The sequence below is a fragment of the Mirounga leonina genome, unplaced genomic scaffold (genome assembly GCF_011800145.1).
Source record: "Mirounga leonina isolate KUSES-001 unplaced genomic scaffold, KU_Mleo_1.0 Mir_454, whole genome shotgun sequence".
Classification (NCBI taxonomy): domain Eukaryota; kingdom Metazoa; phylum Chordata; class Mammalia; order Carnivora; family Phocidae; genus Mirounga; species Mirounga leonina.
This window is the reverse complement of record NW_023270763.1, coordinates 10,357,469-10,379,573: the sequence shown is the minus strand read 5'-3', so window position 1 is coordinate 10,379,573 and position 22,105 is coordinate 10,357,469. Positions and strand designations below refer to the sequence as shown.

The 22,105-nt window shown below is 37.8% G+C and overlaps 1 protein-coding gene across 10 annotated transcripts in view; it reads right to left on the bottom strand.

Annotated features, from left to right (window-relative positions):
* GTF2I (general transcription factor IIi) overlaps positions 1-22,105 on the bottom strand; it is a 108,399-nt gene that overhangs the window by 54,792 nt on the left and 31,502 nt on the right. For all 10 annotated transcript variants that reach the window (XM_034988688.1, XM_034988690.1, XM_034988693.1 and 7 more), the window contains 7 exons: positions 21,075-21,213; positions 18,725-18,859; positions 17,468-17,651; positions 17,273-17,301; positions 13,243-13,297; positions 12,731-12,774; positions 4,046-4,123 (listed from right to left, as the gene is read on the bottom strand). In XM_034988688.1, the coding sequence (XP_034844579.1) occupies positions 4,046-4,123; positions 12,731-12,774; positions 13,243-13,297; positions 17,273-17,301; positions 17,468-17,651; positions 18,725-18,859; positions 21,075-21,213 (664 nt within the window). The remainder of the gene's footprint in view (positions 1-4,045; positions 4,124-12,730; positions 12,775-13,242; positions 13,298-17,272; positions 17,302-17,467; positions 17,652-18,724; positions 18,860-21,074; positions 21,214-22,105) is intronic.

The following is a 22,105-nucleotide window of genomic DNA, read 5'->3' as shown; positions in this document are numbered from 1 at the left end:
TTAAATGCTTGTATTAGAAAAGATCGCAATCAAGGATTTACTCTTCTATCTTAAGAAACATAAAATAAAAACGAATTAAAATTAAAACAAGAAAAAAGAAAGAAACTTAAGAGCAAAACCCACTGAAAATAAAAGCTGGATCTCTGAGAAAAAAGAAAATTACGTAAAAGCTCCAGAGCTGGACCAATGGTTCTCCACTGCTAGTGACTGTGTCCCCACTCCACAGGGAGTGATTATATCATATAATTATGCCAGTTTAGATGGTCACAGCTAGGGAGATACCACTGGTATCCATTGGGTAAAGGCCAGGAAAGCTACTAAACATTCTACAATTCATAGCATAAGAGAGATACCCACAACAGTGAACTGCTGGATCAAAATGTCAATATTGACAAGCTTGAGAAACCCTGAGCCAGACAACCAAGAAAAAAAGATAGACACAAATTAAGAAAACTGGAAATGAGAGGGGCATCACTACAGACCTTGCAAATATTAAAATAAAAAAAGGACACTTAAGGCAAAGTAGACAGATTCCCTAAAAGACACAAACTGCTAAAGCTCAATCAAGAAATACGTAACCTCAACAGCCCACAACTACTAAAAGAAATTTAAAAATTAAAAAACAGACCGAGTTTAAAAACTTTCCATTATGGAAACCAAAAGGTCTAGGTGGCTTCACTGGCAAAATTCACCAAATACTAAAGAAAAGAATAGTACCAATTCTACAAAAACACTCTTCCAATATATCACCACTTCCCAATTCATTTTACTGAGGTCAGTATTACCAAAACCAAATACAAAGACATTTACAAGAAAAGAAGTCTTCTGACACATTCCTCTTAAGAACAATCAATAATACATAGAAAGAATACATTATAACCAAATAGGGTTTATTATCCCAGTAATGCCTGGCTGGTTTAACATCTGAAAATTAGTACCAATCCCCATTTTAACAGAGTAAACATGAAAAACCCATATAATTATCTCAAGAGATCTAGAAAAGACCTTCTACAAATTCGACATCCAATCACTATAAGCACTGAACACAAGAGAACGTCCTCAAACTGATGAAGGGCATCTACAAAACCCCACAGCTATTATACTGAAAGATTTGGATGTCTACTCTCACTACTCCTGTTCAATACAAGACCAGAGGGTCCCAGACAGCACAATTAACACAAGGAAAGGAAACAGAAGGAATGACATTGTCTCCTTAGAAAATCCCAAAGACTTCACCCACGAGTTGCTTGAACTAATAAGTGAATTTTAACTGAGTCACAAGATACAAGGTCAGTACTTAAAAATCAACCGCAGTTCTATGGACTGGCCATAGTTGGAAGCTGAAATGTAAAAGAACAGTACATTTTCAGTAACAACAATAAACATTAAATACTTAGATGTAAATCTTACAAAATGTGCACTACGGGATCTCTCTGCCGAAAACAAAGCTCTGATAAAAGAAACCTAGGAAAAGCTAAACAGGTAAGAGACAGAAACCATGTTCATGAACCAAAAGATCGGGCATGAAGGGAATTAGCCCAAATCAGCTGTTCAGATTCACCATAATCTCTATCAATATCCCCACAGTTTTTTCAACAAATCACCAAGCTGATTTTTGCAACTGATATGAATAAAGGAGCTACAATAGACAAGATAATTTTGAAAAAGAAGAACAATTTTGTAGGACTCCCACACTCTGATTTCAAGACTTACTATAAGCTATAGTACTCAACACATGTGAAGTTGGCAAAAGGACACACAGATCAATGGAACAGAATATTGAGATACAAAGGTAATGCAATGGAAAAAAAGTCTTTTCAACAAATGCTACTGGAAAATTTGGATATCCATATGCCTAAGTTTGAACCAAATCATCTTCCACACCATACAAAAATTAGGCCTAAATTGATCAAAGACCTAAATGTAAAACTACAAAATTTTTATAAAACATAGCTCCTACCTCCTTTAACTGTACCTAAGGTACCATCATTTCAAGCCATCTTTCCCTCTACAAACATCTGATTTCCAACCCTCATTTCTCATGCATCACTTTAAATCACTCAACCTACAATCTGAAAAGGGGACAGAAAAGCTTTTATACTCACGGCTGAGAATAACACAACTCTAAACAGACAATACCAAAGATGAAGGCAGACTTTTTATTTTAAAAATAATCTGTGTAAGAACAAAAAAAGACTATTGTATTCCACAATATTTATTAAATTTATGCCCATGTATTAGTAAGGTACCAACAGCTACTTTTATAAAGGCTAAATTTTTTCCAAAATTTTAACTGTTTAATTAAAACTCCATAGAATTGTCTCAACCTCTTAGCCGTGTGATTACTAACATCACAAGAAATAAAATTTTCAGGGCTCCTGGGTGGCTCAGTTGGTTAAGCATCTGCCTTCGGCTCAGGTCATGATCCCAGCATCCTGGGATCGAGCCCCGCATCGGGCTCCCTGCTCAGCAGGGAGCCTGCTTCTCCCTCTCCCTCTGTCTGCCTGTCTGCCTACTTGTGATCTCTTTCTCTCTCTCTCTAATAAATAATCTTTTTAAAAAAATTTTAAAAAGTGTTCAAAACTGACGAATAAAAATAATGAAATTCTAAAAAAAATAAATTTAAAAATAAAAATAATGAAATTCACTATGAAACAGTTTAATATATGTATACAGATATTCACATGATTACAAATCAGAATAAATTTATTCATAAAACTTTTACAATGCTCCAGAACTGGTAAGGGCTTATCTTTTTAAATGAGCTACAACTATTAGGCAAATCACAAATCACAAGTAAAATGAGGTCTTGCAAGACACTCACTAAAATGGCTAAAAAGAAGACTGACACGACAAGTGTTGGTAAGGATGTGGGACAACTAGGAACTGCCGGTGGAAATGTAAAATAGTACAAGCACTGTGCGGGTTTCTTACAAAATTAAATACCTACCATATGTCCCAGCTATTCCATTTCTAGGAATCTACTCAAGAGAAATGAAGGCATATTTCCATACAACAATTTGCACACAAAAATTCACAGCAACTTTTTTTTTAAGAGCCCCCCCAAACTAGAAACAACCAAAATATCTATCAATATACAAAGAGATAAACAAATTGTGGTAGACAGCCAAGCAATGGAATAATCCTCAGCAATAAAATAGCATTAGCTATGGATATATGTAACACTGTGGATGAATTTCAAAACAATTATGTGGAATGAAAGAAGTCACATCCCATCCCAAGAAAACAGTACATACTTTATAATGATTCCACCTATAGAAATTTCTAAAAAAATGGAAACTCATGTCAAATGACAGAAAACAGATCACTGGTTGGCTGGGGAGGGCAGTGAATTGCAACAGAACACAAAGAAACTTGAGGGTTATGGAAATGTCATTATCCTGACTGCAGTGAAGATATCTTTATAGGTATATATCGACAACAAAACTAATCAGCTTTTATACTTTAAATATTTTCATGTATTTTATGCATCTATAAAAATAAAATGGACTATAAAATATAGAAAACGTTCTTCTAAACTAAAATCCAATGACGGGTAAGAGCAAACTGCATTATAAAACCACAACCTTTAATGCCTCCCTAATAAGCAAGCAGAAAGATGTGGAACAAAGTGATAAATAATAGCTAAAAATTTATTAATGTCTTACCTTTTACAGATTTTTAAGATAATGATAATACTTACACAAGTATTTTTTTGTTGCACAAATAGAGCATTCGAGGTTCAGAAGACCTCTTGTGTCTTGCAAATTAACACTAGAAACTAGAATTGAATTCTAAATTGTGCCACAACTTTTGCTTATCCTTTTAAGAATATTAATGGCTATTTTACATTTCCCCTGTAGACAGATTACTTATTTCACTGCCACATTTTTGAAATCTATCTTATTCCAGTGATAAATTATAAGCATGCATGCCAATCAAGAAACAATCAATAAATGAGTATTTAACGAACTCAAGCAATTGATAAATTTGAATTTTAACCACCAATAACTTTTGGAAAGAAAAATGGAATGCATAGTATTACCTTGAATGTTGTATTGATAGTAATCAGGATCTTCTGATTCTTCTTTTACTGTCACAGCTGCCATTTCCAGGGAAATACCTGTAAAAACAAATCAAAGTATCTAATTACACTGTAGGGCATGCAGGTAGATGGTGTAGGAAAATCTCTCCTGCCCTAATAATGCAAGCAATGCATACATAAAGACTTTGAAAGGACAAAAGTTTGCTAGGTAGCAAAGGGGCAAAATTCATCTAAAATCCAAACTAAACAAAGTTTTAACTATTACTAATTTTCTGAGATTATTTGCTGCTTTTTTCTCTGACATTCTTATCTTTGGATTTGAAGAAAATTAGTCACACTCTCTTTTCACTCAACATTAAAAATGCTTTTACAGGGGTTCCTGGCTGGCTCAGTCAGTAGAGCACACGACTCCTCATCTCACGGTCATGAGTTCAAGCCCCATGCTGGGTGTAGAGCTTACTAAAGAAATAAAAAAGACTTTTACAGACTTTTACAAACTATTGAAAATCACTCGTAGGGGCGCCTGGGTGGCTCAGTTGGTTATGCATCTGTCTTAGGCTCAGGTCATGATCTCAGGGTCAAGACATGGGAGCCCTGCGTCAGGCTCCATGCTGGGCACAGAACCTGCTTATGACTGTCTCTCTCCCTCTCCCTCTGCCCTCTGCCTCCTTCTGAAAGGAGGATGGACAGAAGGAAGGAAGGAAATCACTTGTAAACCTCAGCTGTAATGACTCAATACTCCGCAGTTAAGAATCACTTTAATAAGATATGTTGATTCTTTTCCCCTCCTAATAAATCCCTTTATTAACAAGGGTACCACATACACCTTTCTGCCTAACGCTCTGCCAACAATTAGGATAGATAATTGGACGTGGACCTCTGTGGCTAGACACAAAAGCACATACTGCCCAACCGCACATGTAGGAAGGCTAAGCACAACCACACAGTTCTCCTGATGGACTAATCCTGTGCTGGCGCTATGTGACATGAGAAGCACACAGAGAATCCTGTCAACTGGAAATAGCTCAAAAAGGACCAGCTTGCCATGCTAAGGGACACTTACTCCTAAAGCAACAAGCAATTACCAACAGGAAACAGGCTTGCTCCCTACAACAGCGGCAGGGAACAATCTCGAACCCCTGAGATTCTGTGGGCTGTCTCTTTACTACATCAGTGTTCATCAGTAAAAGTTAAGAGAAAAATGAAAGCAAACAAAAAAGGCAAATCCACTGGGGTACAGGAATGAAGGTTCAGGTGACCTCAACCAGGTAAACAACCTTACCAGCTAAGGTCCTGACTGAAGGCAAAGGAAATACAATATAATGGGTAATGAATTAAAGAAGGTATGAATTCTTGTGACAAGTTGTAGAAATGTGAACACTGTGCATATTTTCTTCCATGTTAGGAGTGTGTCTTTCTGCAAATACAATGTATTTGGATATATAAACTGCTCTCCATTCTACTTTGCATTATTATTTTACAAGTTTTGTTCAGCTTCTGTTACCATGTAGCCTCTAGAAAAAAGAATATTCAAACAGGTTGAGAGTACATTTGAGACACAAATAATATACCTCATGAATGGACACTAATAGGTCTCCTAGGGATAGGCACAATGACTGTCAGAACATTGGAAGTCCTCATTCTGGGGAGAGGGCAGAAATGATTGACTCTGTAGGAAAGAGAGCTACATCCTATCAGCAGGGAACAGATGTTCTGCTGTTCTAGGAAAGTCCAAATACGTGGAGAAGGGTGTGGATGGAGCAGCCAGAGGCAGTAGTCAGTGCAGTCATGAAGCTCTTGTCCCAGTTCCAGACACACCCTTTGAGACCCTGCTGGAGCCTGGACTGCAAATCAGTTTGGCTCCTTGCAAAAACTCCCAAGGGAACACAGCAGGGAGGAGGCTACAAGGCTAGAGTAGAGAACATGAACCCGTGACTTCCTTTTGGCTTCTTGTCTGCATCTTGTTCCAATCAGGGTAGGTCACTGCTTGTGTCCTCCATCAACCTGCTGAAAGTAGACCCTTCCCATAGCAATAGCAAGACCCACTGGAAAATTTTTCCAACACTACCAGAACCAGTTTTAACACGTCCCCGTCCCCTCAGACATCAGTAACATCCAAATAGTCTCCCACCTCGTAAGTCAAAATTAAAGTTCTAGGGGTGGCAGCCAATTCCCTGGGTTGTTACTTATACTTTAACATACTCTTTCTTGTTACAAAGCTAATGACTATAACCAGTTCATCATTACAGTAAATTTTCTCCATTCAAATAACTGGTATGGCTTTTTTCTCCTGACTGGACCATGACTGTTATACCCAAGAAATATATAAAAAATAAAGTAAAATGGAAATATTAAAAGAAACTGCAGCATAAATTGAGAATATGGAGATATAAAGTACAGGGGAGAAAAAAGAAACCTCTATGATAGCAACACTATTATATCCATACATACAGACAGCTAAAGAATTCAATAAAATAGGACTTTCCTCAATTCAGCATGTTTATTTTTAGATACAAACTATTCAGGAAATGACTATGTGAATATAAGAGAGAAAACAATGTCCAAAATGATGATTTAAGTGCAATCAACTAAAAGCTAAAGAGAAAACTGAGATCTCCTATGGCATGAAAAAGAAAGGGAAAAACCTTCTGTAAAAAAATATAAAAGATTCAAATACTTCCTCCCAATAAAGATATCCAACGGTACCTTCTTGCACGTCTCCCAAAAAACTAAGACTTGGCCTATGGTGGCAGAATGAGAAGAGGACTGACAGGAGTGGCAGGGGAAACTGAGCGAGGGCTTTAGGAGCCTGAGCTAGATGAGGGGGCAAGCATGAGTGGTGACAGCCCAACAGGGAAGGTCAGAGTGGCAGTGAGGTAAGGAGGGTAGCAACGAGCCATGGCTTAGACAACAGCACACAGGTCAAATGAAGTAAATATACTAAGAATATCTGATGGGCAGGATTCTAACAGGAGGGAATTATACAAGAAAAGGAGGGGGAAAAACATTTGGGATTCTCCGTCTCTGACACCCCTGCTTGTGTTCCCTCTCTCACTGTTACCTCTTTCCCTGTCAAATAAATAAATAAAATCTTAAAAAAAAATGAAGGATGGCAAAGTCAGCCAAAATGTGTCTAGAGGACATGTAAGACACAGGGAATGGCTACTTGCAAGACAGAGGACAAAGGGTTGTATTGTACTTACAAAGAGCTAATCCAAAAAATTAATGATCAGAGATTCAAGAAGCAAGAGAAAATGCTTAGTAGAGTTAAAGAAATGGAGATAAAAATCCAACAAAGATGAAGTTGTGCCGGCAGACTGGCAAACACTCTGCTCATACTCAGTAAAGAGCAGATAGAAACAGCAGCTTTAAAAATTCTTGATGACTGCTTAAACTGTTGCTTTATTACAGATGATACTTTGGTATTCTTATCATCTTATTTATTTATTTTTAAAAATTTTATTTTTAAGTAATCTCTGTATCCCACATGGGGCTTGAACTCACAACCCCGAGATTAGGAGTCATGAGTTCCAACCAAGCCAGCCAGGCGCCCCTTTCTTATCATTTTAAGGTACACGTGTTCTTTGACCCTTTGCCGCCTTATAAAAACGGCAGTTAATCTCCGGTTCCCATCAGTGGAGTTTCTCGTTGCCATTCAACCCAGTAAGGCGATGGCTCTGTATCTGCTGATACACAAGTGTCTACAAGACAAAGTGCTAGTTAGTTGGAGAAATACTACCACCGGATATCGATGAATAATAAATTTTTTTATTAGCCTTTAAATTTTTTATTTTAAAGTGTTTTTTTAAGTTTTTTTTTTTTTAAAGAATTTATTTGATAGAGAGAGAGAGCGAGAGAGCACAAGCAGGGGGAGTGGGAGAGGGAGAAGCAGGCTTCCCGCTGAGCAGGGAGCCCGACGTGGGGCTCGATCTCAGGACCCTGGGATCATGACCTGAGCCGAAGGCAGACGCTTAACGACTGAGCCACCCAGGCGCCCCGCCATCCTTCATTTTTAATTCTTTCTTAGTCAAATGTAGTACTTAGAAATCTTTCAAAGGAACTCTTATTATATCTGGAATTTCTCACACTTCACAAAGTCAAGTCAGACTCTCGGCATGTTGTTTTCGGTTCTCTAGTTGATTCTCTGGTGTTCTACACACACAATCCAATCATCTGTACAAGTTAATGGTGCCTCCACTTCCTAATTACTTACACCTCATCCTTGTACTGGTTTGTACTAGAACACGGCCAAGAAACTGGTGAAAGTGCACCTCTTTCTATGAAGAGTGCTTCCAGTGGTTCTCTATTCAACACAATGATGGGTTGGCATTTGCAGCTCTGTATGACAGCCCAACCAATCAGGTTAAGGATTTCTGCAGCCTTCTTATCATCTACTCAGATGATATTATTATTTCTAATTATTTCGATAACATGAGAAAGTGAGTTTAGAGATTTTCTAATAATATCCTTGTGTTCCTAGATGAACCTTAAGTCTGAAGTTCACTGCATAAGGTAATTTGTTTTAAAGATTTTTTTACTTAAGTAATCTCTACACACAACATGGGATTCGAACTTACAGCCCTGAGATCATGAGTTGTCCCATGCTCTACCGACTGAGCAAGCCAGGCGCCCCAAGATAATGTTTTAACTAATGTGAGAGCAGAGTAAAAGCTCCACAGTGACAGGCTCTGCAACAGCGCAAACTGGGATATAACAAAATTACAATCAGCTTCCGTCCCCTCTAAGAGGTGAAACCAAAAACATCACTATTTTGCAGTGATATAAAACTGCATTTGACACAATTAAAATTTCTGGACCCCAGCTATAGCCTCTGCTCAGGTTACACAGTTTATATATGGGCTTCAATAAGAAAATGCAGTAAATGTCCATTTCTCGTTGCCAATCACCAAAGCTAATTATAACTTATATTCTTAGTAATAATACAATGATCTTTTAAAATTATGTATTATCTTTAAAAGATGAAGTTGCTTTCATTCATAGAACCAGAGTAAGAAAAAAAAATCCTGGGTCGCCTGGGTGGCTCAGTCGGTTAAGCGTCTGCCTTCAGCTCAGGTCATGATCCCAGGGTCCTGGGATCAAGACCCGCATCACGCTCCCTGCTTAGTAGGGAGCCTGCTTCTCCTTCTCCCTCTGCTGGCGCTCCCCATGCTTGTGCTTTCTCTCTCTTTTTCTGCCAAATAAATGAAATCTTTTAAAAAAAGAAAAAAAATCCTAACAATGGAATTGCAATCCAGTCAGGAAGAGCTGTATGTTTTATAAATTAGCAAAACCACTTGCGCCCCAGAAATGGAACATGGCAAGAAAGCAAACATTAAAGTAAAATGTCCAAGATCATGCTCAGTTCTCAAAGAACTTGAACAGTAAAAATCAATTTAACTAGATGGTCCAAGTGGGACAGGAGCTGCAGCATTGGGAGATAGTAAAATCATTATACCCTCATTGTTCCATATGTTAACAGATAACAAAACCAAACCTTCAAATGACATGAGCTACAGTATGGTGCTGCTCGTCTAAGACTGGGCGTTCGAGTTCACGGGGACAGCAATACACTTGGTCACCTGCAGTTTGATAGAGGTGCTGAGGCGATCCGACGGGGACTGGATAGCTTTTCAACAAAGGACGCCCAAAGGACGCCAGGGCAGCGGGGCATCCACACGCGGAAGGATGAATCAGACCCTTCCCTGGCAACCCGTGCAACAATGAACTCAAACAGGCCTGAGGCTTAGACATAAGAGTTAAAACTGTATAACTGAAGAAAAACACAGCACAATGTAAAATTCCTCATGATCTCAGGTGAGGCAAAGAGTTTAGGTTTTCTCAGATGTAAAAACATCAAAGCCCCATGTGATAAAAGAAAAATCTGAAAAACTGAATTGCATCAAAATGAAAACACTTTTAGGCTTGAAGGGACACCATTAAGAAAATGAAAACACAAGCCACAGAGTAGAAAACAATATTTGCAAAACATTGTTTCTGATTTAAAAAAACTGTATCCAGAATATATAAAAAAAACTCTTATAATTAAAATATCAAAAAAAAGAAAATGGAAAAAAAAAAAAAGGAGAAACAAAGAAGAAGGAAATCTTGCCATCCGTGACAACACAGACAGACCTACAGGGCATTATGCTGAGTGAAATAAGTCAGACAAGATGAAGACAAGATGATTTCACTTACATGTGGAACATAAAAAACAAAACAAATGAACAAACAGACTCTTAAATACAGAGAACAGGTGGTTGCCAGAAGGGATGCATGGGGGGATGGGGAAAAGGATTAAAAGGTACAAATTTTCAATGATACAATAACTAAGTCACAGAGATTAAAAGTACAGCATAGGGAATGTAGTCAATACTGTAATAATGTTGTATGGTGTCAGATGGTAGTCATACTTATCATGGTGGGCACTGAATAATGTAGAGAATTGTCGAATTATTATGTTGTACACCTGAAATTAATGTAACATTGTAGGTCAACTCTATTTCAGTAATAAATAAATAAGAAAAAAAGAAAGAAAACAAACAACATAATTAAAGAATGAGCAAAAGATTTAAAAAGACATTTCATCAAACCAATATAGAAGTAACTAATGAGCACATAAAATGATGTTCAACATCGTTAGGAAAAAGCAATTAAAATCCCAATTCTAGGACATTCTAAAAAAGGCAAAACAATAGAGGCAGTAAAAAGATCAGTGATTGATGGCCAGGTGTTAGAGAAGAGAGACGGATGAAAAGGCAGAGGACAGAGATTTTTAGGGCAGTGGAACTCTTCTGTATGCTCTGTAATAGTGAATGCATGTCATTATGCATTTATCAAAACCCACAAAATGCACAAGACTGATCCCTAATGTAAGCTATGGACTCTGGGTGATAATGGTTCATCATTATTTATTTATTTGTTTGTTTATTTTTAAGATTTATTTATTTGACAGAGAGAGAGAGCACAAGTAGGCAGAGCGGCAGGCAGAGGGAGAGGGAGAAGCAGGCTCTCCTAGGAGCAGGGAGCCCGACACGGGGCTCGATCCCAGGACCCTGGGATTATGACCTGAGCCGAAGGCAGACACTTAACGACTGAGCCACCCAGGCACTCCTGGTTCATCATTTCTAATACCACTCTAATGTGGAATGTTAATCGTGGGAGGGAGGGTTTTCATGTGCAGGGTAAAAGATCCATGAAAACACCCTCTATATTTTTTGTTCCATTTTGTTGTGAACCTAAAACTGCTCTAAAAATAAAATGTCTATTTAAAAGCATTAAAAAAAAACACCCCACACAATGAGATACCACTTCATACTCACTAGAATTGCTATTATCAAAAAAGACAGACAATACCACATGTTGGCCAAGATACAGAGAAACTGAAACCCCCATACACTGCTGCTAAGAACGTACAGCCACTTTGGAAAACAATTTGTCAGTTGCTTGTAAGTTAAGCACAGAGTTACCATAGAACCAGCAATTTGCTCCTGGGTATCTATCTACCCAAGAGAAATGAAGACAAACGTATTTTCCTAACAAAGACAAATATGTGAATGTTGACAGCCATGTTATTCAGAACAGCCAGAAAGTGGGAACAACTCAAATGTCCACCAAATGGTAAACAGATTGGATAAAGAAAAGGTAGTATATCTGTACAATGGAATACTATTCAGGTATGAACTACTTATGTACACTACAACTATTTTTGAAGATGAGCCTCCCAACACGATGCAGAGTAAAAGAAGCAAAATGTAAAACTCCCTATTGTAGGATTCCACTCATATGCAATGTCCAGGTCACCTACAAAACCCAAAATTAGACTAATGGTGGGAACACAGTTTCTACTTGGGCACCAGGTTTCCATTTGGGATGACAGAAATGTTCCAACAATAGATTATGGTGATCACTGCAAAACTCAGTATGTACCCAACATCACTGAATTTTATACTTGGGGCAGGTGAATTTGGCAGCAAACTGTACCTCAATAAAGTTACCCAAAAAAATCTGTATGAAATAACAGTACAAGCTGACATTTAAAAATAAGAAACTGAAGGCAAAAAAAACCAGCGTAGAGTTAAAAGCAATCTCCTTGGAGAGTAGAAACAGGGGGATGGAGGGGGCGGGGAGAGTAAGGAGATATTTGCTTGGCTTGTGTAAAAAGCACTGTAGAAAGAGCTGACATTTTACACTATTATTCTTATATAATTGGGGGGAACCTAGTAACAAATTTTGTTTACTAACGGGTAGTTAGCAACAAACTTCTGGCTACCATTCAGTAACTAAACTTTTCAGGTTTTAGTATAATATTTGGTAACATTAAGAAATAATGTCGGGGCACCTGGGTGGCCTTTAGCTCAGGTCCTGATCCCAGGGTCCTGGGTTCGAGCCCCACATGGGGGGAGGGGACAGCAATACCTCAGCAGGGAGCCTGCTTCTCCCTCTCCCACTCCCCCTGCTTGTGTTCCCTCTCTTGCTGTGTCTCTCTCTGTCAAATAAATAAAATCTTTAAAAAAAAAATTAAAAAATAATAATGTCACTGTTGGAATAAATTTGTTCTGTCTGCTTCTCATCAAAACATTAAAAAAAAAAAAAATCACAGTAAATAACGAGTCAAAATACAACCTTCTAAATTAAGGAAAAGGCTCCCTTACTTCATAGTGGGATTCTAAAAGCGCTACTACATACCAGAATCTTCTGTGGGTTCAGTTTTCACTTTGACTGGGCCACAGCTGAAAGGAAAAGAAGGCGTGATGAAGCTGTGCACTGACGCGGGCCATCCACACACCAACACGTAAATCATTCACCTGACCAAGGTCAATGCAAACCTGACTCAACGTTAAATTTACATATTTATTTCTTGCATAAATGTAACTTGTCCACTGAGTTTAGTACTTTAATTCCAATCAACCTTTTGGGGAAAAACGTATAACAATGTAGGGTAGCACAATAACTTGCAAATTCCACTTTACTCGACGGGCCCTCCTCTTCTGAACGTGGTTATCAACCTATGCTTTTAGCTTCCCCCAGGAACTACTCAGTCAAAAACTGCATTTTCATAGGACCCCAAATGAATCAGCTGAATATTAACCTTCAAGACGTGTGCTATGGGCCTTTTTAATATTTTAATACCTCAAGATTCTAAAAACTAAAGTCGCTGGGGTGTGGAGGTTTACTTGTACTGATGAACTGTGCTTTACCTTCCACCTGGAGACAGCATGGACCTTTCAGCATCTGTTACCATCACGCGACCACCTATGTACAAAAGAAATAGTAAGATTTAGGTTTTGCCAACACTTTCAATGGGACTAATATTTCCAACGTTCTTAAACAGAGAATGAGTGAGGGCAGGAGCGCCTGCAGCCCTGGGTCACACTGGGGTGAGTGCCGTGTGAATCCACACAACAGTGTCCTTCATTCTCCCCCTGTGAAGAGGGGAGGTGGGGATGAGGATCGTCCAACAGCTTTCATCTCCTCACCCACCAGCACCCTCTCCCCTTAAGGAAAAAGCTCAAATTTTTATCGTTGAAACAAATACAGCAATGTATTATTACTCCAGCACCATGGGAAAGCCTCCAGTGATACAGGAGTGCTGATAAAGATTTCTGTTAGGGGTATATCTGGCTCGGAACTGGAAAACAGTGACTGGCTAATAGGTACGGGATTTCTATTTGGGGGTGATGAAAATGTTCTCAAATTAGATTGTGGTGACAGCTGTCCACCTTGGAAATACACTAAAACCCACTGAACTACATACTTCAAAACCATGAATTTTATATTTAAAAAAAACAACAACATGAATTTTATGTCCGCAAAAAAAAAAAAGGTAAAGAGAGACTGATGCCACCAAATACTGATAAAGATATAGAACAACTGGGACTCTCACTGTCGGTGGGAACACCAAATGGAGTAAATCACATTGAAAACCAGTTCAGCACATTCTTTAAAAAGTATATATGTAGATACCATGTGCCACTCCAATTTTAGGTATTTACCCAAATGTATGTCCACATGAAGACTTGCACTGAAATATTCAGAGCGGTCTTCTTTATAACAGCCAAGAAATAGAAACCCAAATTTTCATGGACAGGTAAATGGGTAAATAATTGGAGTATACCTATACACTGGAATACTCATCAGCTGAACAACAGGGATAAATCTCAAAATTAAGAAGCAAAACCAAAACATAGTACCTACTATGATTCCATTACTATTTTAAAAATCTAGAAAATGCAAATAAATCCACCGTGACATCATCAATGGCGACCTGGGATTAAGGGCAGGGAGAAACAAAAGGAAGGAATTACCAAGGGCTGAGAGCAAACTTGGGTGTGAAAGATATGTTCATTGTCTTGACTATACTGATGGTTTTCACAGTGTATATGTGTATCAAAATTAAGCAAACCGTACATTTTAAATATGGGTAGTTTATCTTATGTCAATAATAAGTCAACAAGGGGCACCTGGGTGGCTCAGTCAGTTAAGCATCTGCCTTTGGCTCAGGTGGTGATCTCAGGGTCCTGGGATCGAGCCCCGCATCTGGCTCCCTACTCAGCAGGGAGTCTGCTCACCCCTTTCCCTCTGCCCCTGCCCCCACTCGTGTGGGCTCTCTCTCTCTCTCTTTCAAATAAATAAATAAATAAAATCTTTATACAAATAATAACAAAGTTATTAAAAACTTTAAAAACTGGAAAACATCCCATTACAATCGCAACTTCCCAATTACTTTGACAGTCGGTATGATAAAAAAACAGAGTCATACAAACCCCCCTGCTTACACCATTCAGTGTAAACACCCTACAGAAACATTTTTAGTTAACAACCAGGCCCCAATGTTTCAAAAGAAGTCTCTAGAGTAGAAAACTTCAAAAAATACAAATGGCAGATTAAAACTAACCTAGAACACTTCAGGAAAAAATACTGCTTAACAAAATTCGGAATTTTAATTTAAACAAGACAATAAATCTTTACTTTCTCAATCTTAAAAAGGACATCTACCAAAAAACAACAGCTAACATAATGACAAGAGCCCAAATGTCTTCCTCCTAATATTGAGAAGGTGAGGTCTGCTATCACCACTTCCATTCAATATTGTATTGGACATTCTGGCTAGAGTAACAAGATTAACAAATAAAAAGCATTAAGATTGCAAAGAGGTAAACTGTCCTGATTCACATACAACATGAGCCACTATGTAGAAGTCCAGAAACAAACACACAGGGTCAACTAACTTTCAACAAAAATGCTGAAGCACTTCTGGGGAGAAAGAGAAAGGATGGTCTTTTCAACAAACTGTGCTGGAACAACTGGATAGCCACATGCAAAAAATGGAATTTACAACCTTACCATGTGCCATATGCAAAAATTAACTCAAAACTGACCACAGATCCAAATGTAACAACTCAAGCTATAAAACTTACAGAAGAAAACAGGACACATCCTCATGACCTTGTGCCAGGCAACAGACAATCTTGGATACAAGATCAAAAGCACAAATGAGGAAAGACTAAATCAGGCTTTGTAAAAATTAAAAACTTTTGTTCCTCACAGGACACTGTCAAAAGACAACTTGTAAAACTGGAGAAAATATCTGTATCAAAAATATATAAAGAATTCTTAAAACTCAATAATAAAACTACAAATAACCCAATAAAAACACATGGAAAGGACCTGAACAGACCTTACTCCAAAGGATACAGATGGTCACTAAGCACATGAAAAGATACTCAACTTTATTAGTAATTAGGGATATGCAAATCCAAACCACCGTGACACAGCACTTCACACCCATTAGGATGGTTAAAACCAAAAAGACAGTACCAAGTGCTGACGGGGACACAGAGAAACTGGAATCCTCAGACAATGGCAGGAGGAACATAAAATGGTGCAGGCACCTAGAGGGCAACTTGGCAGTCTTCCTAAAGCTAAATGTAAAATTAGTCTATGACTCAGCAATTCTACTCCTAGGTATATATACCCAAGAGGAATTAAAGCATATGTCCAGACAAAAACTTACTCAAGTAGGTCTATGGTAGTATTTTTCATAACAGCTCAGTGGAAACAATCTAAAGGCCTATCAACCTGTGAATGGATAAATGAGTGGTATATTCATATGTAGGAATACTTACCATTCAGCAAGAAAAAAGAAGTAACTATTGATACACCCAACAATTTGGATGAGCCTCAACTGAATTATGCTGAGTGAAAGAAGACAATCTAAAAGGATATACACTATGTATCTAATTTATATAACATTCATGGAAATAATAAGAGATGAGGATGAAAATATTCTGAAATTAGATGGCAATGACTGTAAAACTTTGTAAACTCTGTCATTATAAATTTACTAAAGCCCACTGAATTATATACTTAAAACAGGTGAATTTTATGTCGTGCCAATTATACCTCAATAAAGCATCTAAAATAGTAATCTTTTCATCGTGATGAGAAGCAAACGAAGGTTATTTAACAAACAATAAAATATGGGTATATGTATATATTATTTTGTCCTTTCTTCCTTACACTGGTTAAGAGACTACCAATGATAATGGTCATTTATTTTCAAAAGTCTCAAATAAACCTGCCTCCAAAGGGCACCAGTCTTCTAAAAATCACTTTTCCCTTCAAATGCAATGGCTCAAACTTCCCAAAAGGAAGTCCTGTTGAAATCCTCCTCATTCTTCAAGGGCCCATCTTAATGCCCTCTTCAACTTGAAAGCCTTCCTGGGTTATAAACGAATCCTTCCTCCAACGAACTTCCACAGTACCTTCTCTAACCATTTGTACAGTGTGTAGGTTATGCTCTTGCTATGGTGACTTCATGGGCTTTTTATCTCTTCCATTAAACTACCAGCACTCCAAAGCTTCACTGCCCGATGCATGGCTGTGTATCCCCTCCCCATCCAATCTCGTGCCCAACAATTCTGCGCCCGTTCAATGAACGCTAGGTAATTGAGTCATCCTCTTAATTCTGGGAAATGAGGGCAGATCCAGTATATGATCGAACATGGTGCCAGGGTAAAACCTTGACTAGATCATAAAGAAAGTAGCAGAGCTAAAAACAAAAAACAAGTCTACTTTTTCAGCTCAGTGACTTTTCACTGGTTTATATAGAACACCCTACTCCAAGATGTCTTACATCATATTCTCAAAATAAAAGAGAAATCAGAAAAATGTGTTTAATTTGGCCCAACAGGTTTAGAACTATCTGGAAACAAAGTAATCACTTACCTAGGTGCTTCTTTGGCTCTAGGAAAGGTCTGCATTAAAACAAAACAAAAAAACTACACATGAATATATAAAACAAAAAAGCATAAATTTAAATAACTTCTACAGTAAACAAGAATTTTAAAAATATATTAAAATAAGCTGAATATTCAACTTTATATACAAAACTGCTGATGGGCAAGGGATAAAGTACTTCACCTCTTTATGATAAATGAAATCCCTGCTTTGTTCTCTAAAATCCATTTCAGGGTGGCAAGATCGTAGTTCTCGGGGTGTTTAAAGGCAACTCCTTCCGGAAGCCCCTGCACGACCACAGCGGACTGATCTCGTAGCATCTTCTCATATGGAACAGGTACCACTGTTGATTTGCCTAAAGCTTTCCCTGGGGGTGAGGGACAGATGTGAGGTAGAAAGAGGATAAACATCATTAAATGGTGAGATTAAAAAACAAAACCAACATTAGTTTATCATGGCTGAACAAACAGCACTCATGTTATTTTGTAATATCCGATTTTAAAACAAATTCGAAATATCAGAGGGCCCTATTCCCATGTTCGAAGTTCTAAGCCTGAAACAGATCCAAAAGGCCAAAATGCAAAAGTATGTAAAATATTTATATAAAATCTATACAAAGCAAAAGAAACAATGGCTGATTTCTTCCACTACTGTCTTTCTTTACAATAGCCTCACCCTGGTATAATACAATCTTTACATATACAGTTCAGCCTTAGAACATGGAAACCTAACAGGTCCTACTGTTACCATAAAATATCAGGCGATTTTTGGCCAATATTCTCACTGAAAACTTTAATTAGATAAATACAACGGACATTCACAACTGAGTGTGTTCTACCACACTGTCTGTGTATATCAGGCAGTGAGTCCACAGATTCTAGAAACCCTATTCCCCAGATATGAATTTTACCTACAACCTCAGTGTAACCAGTATCTTCTCCCTTCCACTGTTTTCTTAAGAGCTTTGTTTACCATGTGTTTAGACTAACAAAAGGTGTTTTCTTCAGGAAATTGGTGAGATCAGCACACAGGGCAAAAATACACAGTTCTCTTTGGATGATTATGATGTGTTAATGTAGGTTCTCTGGGGAAGGGAGTGGGGGAGTTGATAGTGGGAGGGATCTATGCAGGTACTGGGCCAGGGAGTACATGGGAAATCTACCTCCCTCTTCCTTTTCCTATAAACCTAAAACAGCTCGTAAAAAGAAAAAAAAAAAAAAAAACCCTACCCCACAGCTCTAATAGGTACATTTGTTTGTTTCTGGGTTTCTTCAAATAAGAAATGGGAAGTAAGGTCATTCCTGATGTTAACCCACTGTTTGGAAACTGACTCAAACTGAAGTTTGTCAAAATGTGCAGTTTGTGAAACCAGTTACACAATTTACCCTTTAGCAAACTCAATTATATGTCTCTTTAGAAAATTCAAGTGTATAACCTTACCATAGCAAAAGCAGAAATAGTCTTCAACTGTTTTTCTGAGCGTCTCAATCTCTACAGCATCTACACTCATCCGATTCGCCGGGGTTGTAGATTTCATCTTATGCATCTCTGCAGCCTTTTCTTCTTCTTCAACACCTGCAAAATAATTAACGATAGAAAAGGCTCTTATCCATTATCTTAGTATTTGCCTTTCCGTAAGAATACTTTTTTCTAATATTCTAATATTTATGATTTGTTATAAAAAGACAGAAAGAGGGGAGCCTGAGAGGTTCAGTCGGTTAAGTGGCTGCTTTCAGCTCAGATCATGATCTCAGGGTCCCAGGATTGAGCTCAGTGTCAGGTTCCCTACTGGCGGGTAGCCTGGTTCTCCCTCTCCCTCTGCCCCTCCCCATATGGGGGTGCATGCTCTCTCTCTCTCAAATAAATAAAATCTTAAAAAAAAAAAAAGGAGAGGAGGGGGCATTTCAAAATAAAAACCTACAACAAATGACTTGAATATGAACGGTCATCATCTCTGAAATAATTGCAGCTGTAACTAAGAATTCTGTAAAGTAAAAATTAGCTACTAGTTTAAAAAGCAAAAAGTTATCTTTAGAGTAATTTATCACCTACAAACTTAAATATGAGATTATCACCATCACAAAAAACATTCCAGGTTCAAAAAATCCAACACATAGCCACTGGACACCTGTGGCTACTGAGCACCTGAAATGTACCAGTCCAAGTCACGATGTGTGGTAAATTTGCAACACATACTGGATTTTGAAAACTTAGTACAGAAGACTATGCAAAATATCCCATTAATCATTTTTATGTTGATTACATGTTAAATGACAATGTTTTAAATATATTGGGTTAACTATAATCACTAAAATAAATTTCACTTGTTTCTCTTTCTGTCATTAACTCAAACATTTTAAATTATGAGTGATTAATATCATCTCATTTCTCCTGGACAGTGCTTTTCCAAACCCTGGGAAAGAGAATTCTCCCCAAGAAATTGTAAAACTAACTCATAAACCTATTGATTAGGTTTCAGAAGACCACTACTGATCCTTATCTACAAAATACTTTATATAAACAAATATTATGTACTTGAGAATTACATCCAAAGATTATTCTCTAGGGCATTAAATTACTGGTAACAAAAAGAAACTATGAATACTAATAGGCAGGGACTACAATTTGCAACTGAGGACAATTCCCCTAATGCTTAGTTCTAACCACTGGAGAACCACATAAGCAAGTCAGTATAGGGAACAGAAATATAAACACAGCTGCCAGTGGGATTATAGTATTCATGGGACAGATGGCAGCTGATATACACATAATCAAAACAACATTATTACTATAAACTTAAATATACAAACATGATCAAAGCCTTAAAAATTCTCAAAACGATCAGAAATAATGAAAAAATTTAAATAGATTATACTAAATAGATTATATATAAAGCTTGAAAGATTATAGTGGGGCGTGGAGGGGGCCTGCAGTGTAGAGAAGATATGTTTTTAAAAGGACTAAAAATACAATTCAGAATTGAACTAATGAATTAAGAAAACTATTTACCCACGATCTGTTCAATTTATCATGAATTGGATCTAACGTGATAGTGGAAATTTAAGTTTGGCACTTAAAGACACACACACACACACACACACACAATATGCCTGCAGACATCCCCACCATTTTGTTCTCTTTCCATGTTTAAGAAGAGGCTGTATCACTGAGACAATATGAGACCGGCAGGCAGTGTGAGGTTAAACAAGGATATAAAACCAGTCTGACTGTGTAAGACCATAGGCAGTAATAGCCTACAGCAAACTTCTCTACTGCGTTTGTTCCGTATCGAGTTAAATTTTCACCAGTTGGATGAACTCCCAATCGGAGGACCACAAAATGCACTGAGAACCCTGACAAGCTGATTCTATGGAGGGAATCGGAGAGACTGGTTTAACTTTGCAGCGTGCTTACACAAATTTTGTGCACAGAGAAGGACTTGCGTTTAACACGCCAAATACCTATCAAGAAAATAACTATCTAAATAAGAACCTTTAATCAATTCAAGATTTCTCTACTTCTTTTCTCAGGTGTGGCACTAATCCAAAATAACGCCAACCAAGGAACACAGGATAAACATTTACCATTTTTCTTAAACTCTTCAGTATTTACCCTTATATATTACCATGTCACGGACATTTTGAGCATTTTGAAATGTGTCTCTAGACATTTTAGAAAGTCCTTTTAGTATAAATCTCATTCTGCTTTAGAAAATAAGACGACATTTGTTATCCATAAATATTTAGGCACAATATTTATGAAATACAAAAGATAAAAATACAACACTTACAGTATTTTACAAAATCTTTCTGAAAATCCTTTCTGGTGTTGACAAAAGCACGTCCTCTTTCAGTTCCAACGACAAACACATCTGTTTCATACACCGCGATGCAGGCCACTTCTGCCTTGGATTTGGCCAGTTCTTTACACTAAAATACAAATAGCAAACCTTATATTACATACAGATGTCTTAAAGTACTATTTCTGCTGGATAAATTAAAAATTATCACTTCAATTGTCTTTCTATAGTATCTGAAATCAGACGAAGTTCCCAGTTTCTGGCCTTAGATTATCATATAAAAAGAGTCACCATTTTTAATTTTTTTAATTTTTTTTAAAGATTTTATTTATTTATTTGACAGACAAAGAGACAGCAAGAGGAAAAAAAAGAGAGAGAGTGAGAGAGGGAACACAAGCAGGGGGGAGGAGCAGGAGAGGGAGAAGCAGGCTTCCCGCTGAGCAGGGAGCCCAATAAGGGGCTAGATCCCAGGACCCTAGGATCATGACCTGAGCAGAAGGCAGATACTTAACGACTGAGCCACCCAGGTGCCCAAGAGTCACCATTTCTTAAAGGTACCTCTCTTTCTATATGGTTTTCAACCCCTATTTTAAACATGAAAAAACAGAATATATAAGAAAAAAGGCAGAAATCCCTTGTAATCTGTTATAGGTCAAATCCCCATGAAACAGACTCAGATTTCCACCCAGGCTTACTGGAGAGTACTCTCAATATCAACACTCATGAGATGTGAGGGGCGCAGGATTCAGCAGAGGGAGAGTTGATAGCTGGTGTAGCTGCATCCGGGGAGCTCTGGAGCTGGGATCGCCCTCCCAAAGAAACGGGAGACCTTGGGCCAGGGAGCCTCAAACCCTCCCAGCAGCTGGAAGGATCAAGGCCATCAGTCCTAAAGGGAAATCTGAAGCCACATCACAACATCCACTACATAATCCCACATCCAGAAGTATCTCTGTCTGAATACACCATGGGAATCATGTTGGGGTATTTTTTTTTTTTAATAAGTATGGCTTCTACTAAGTATA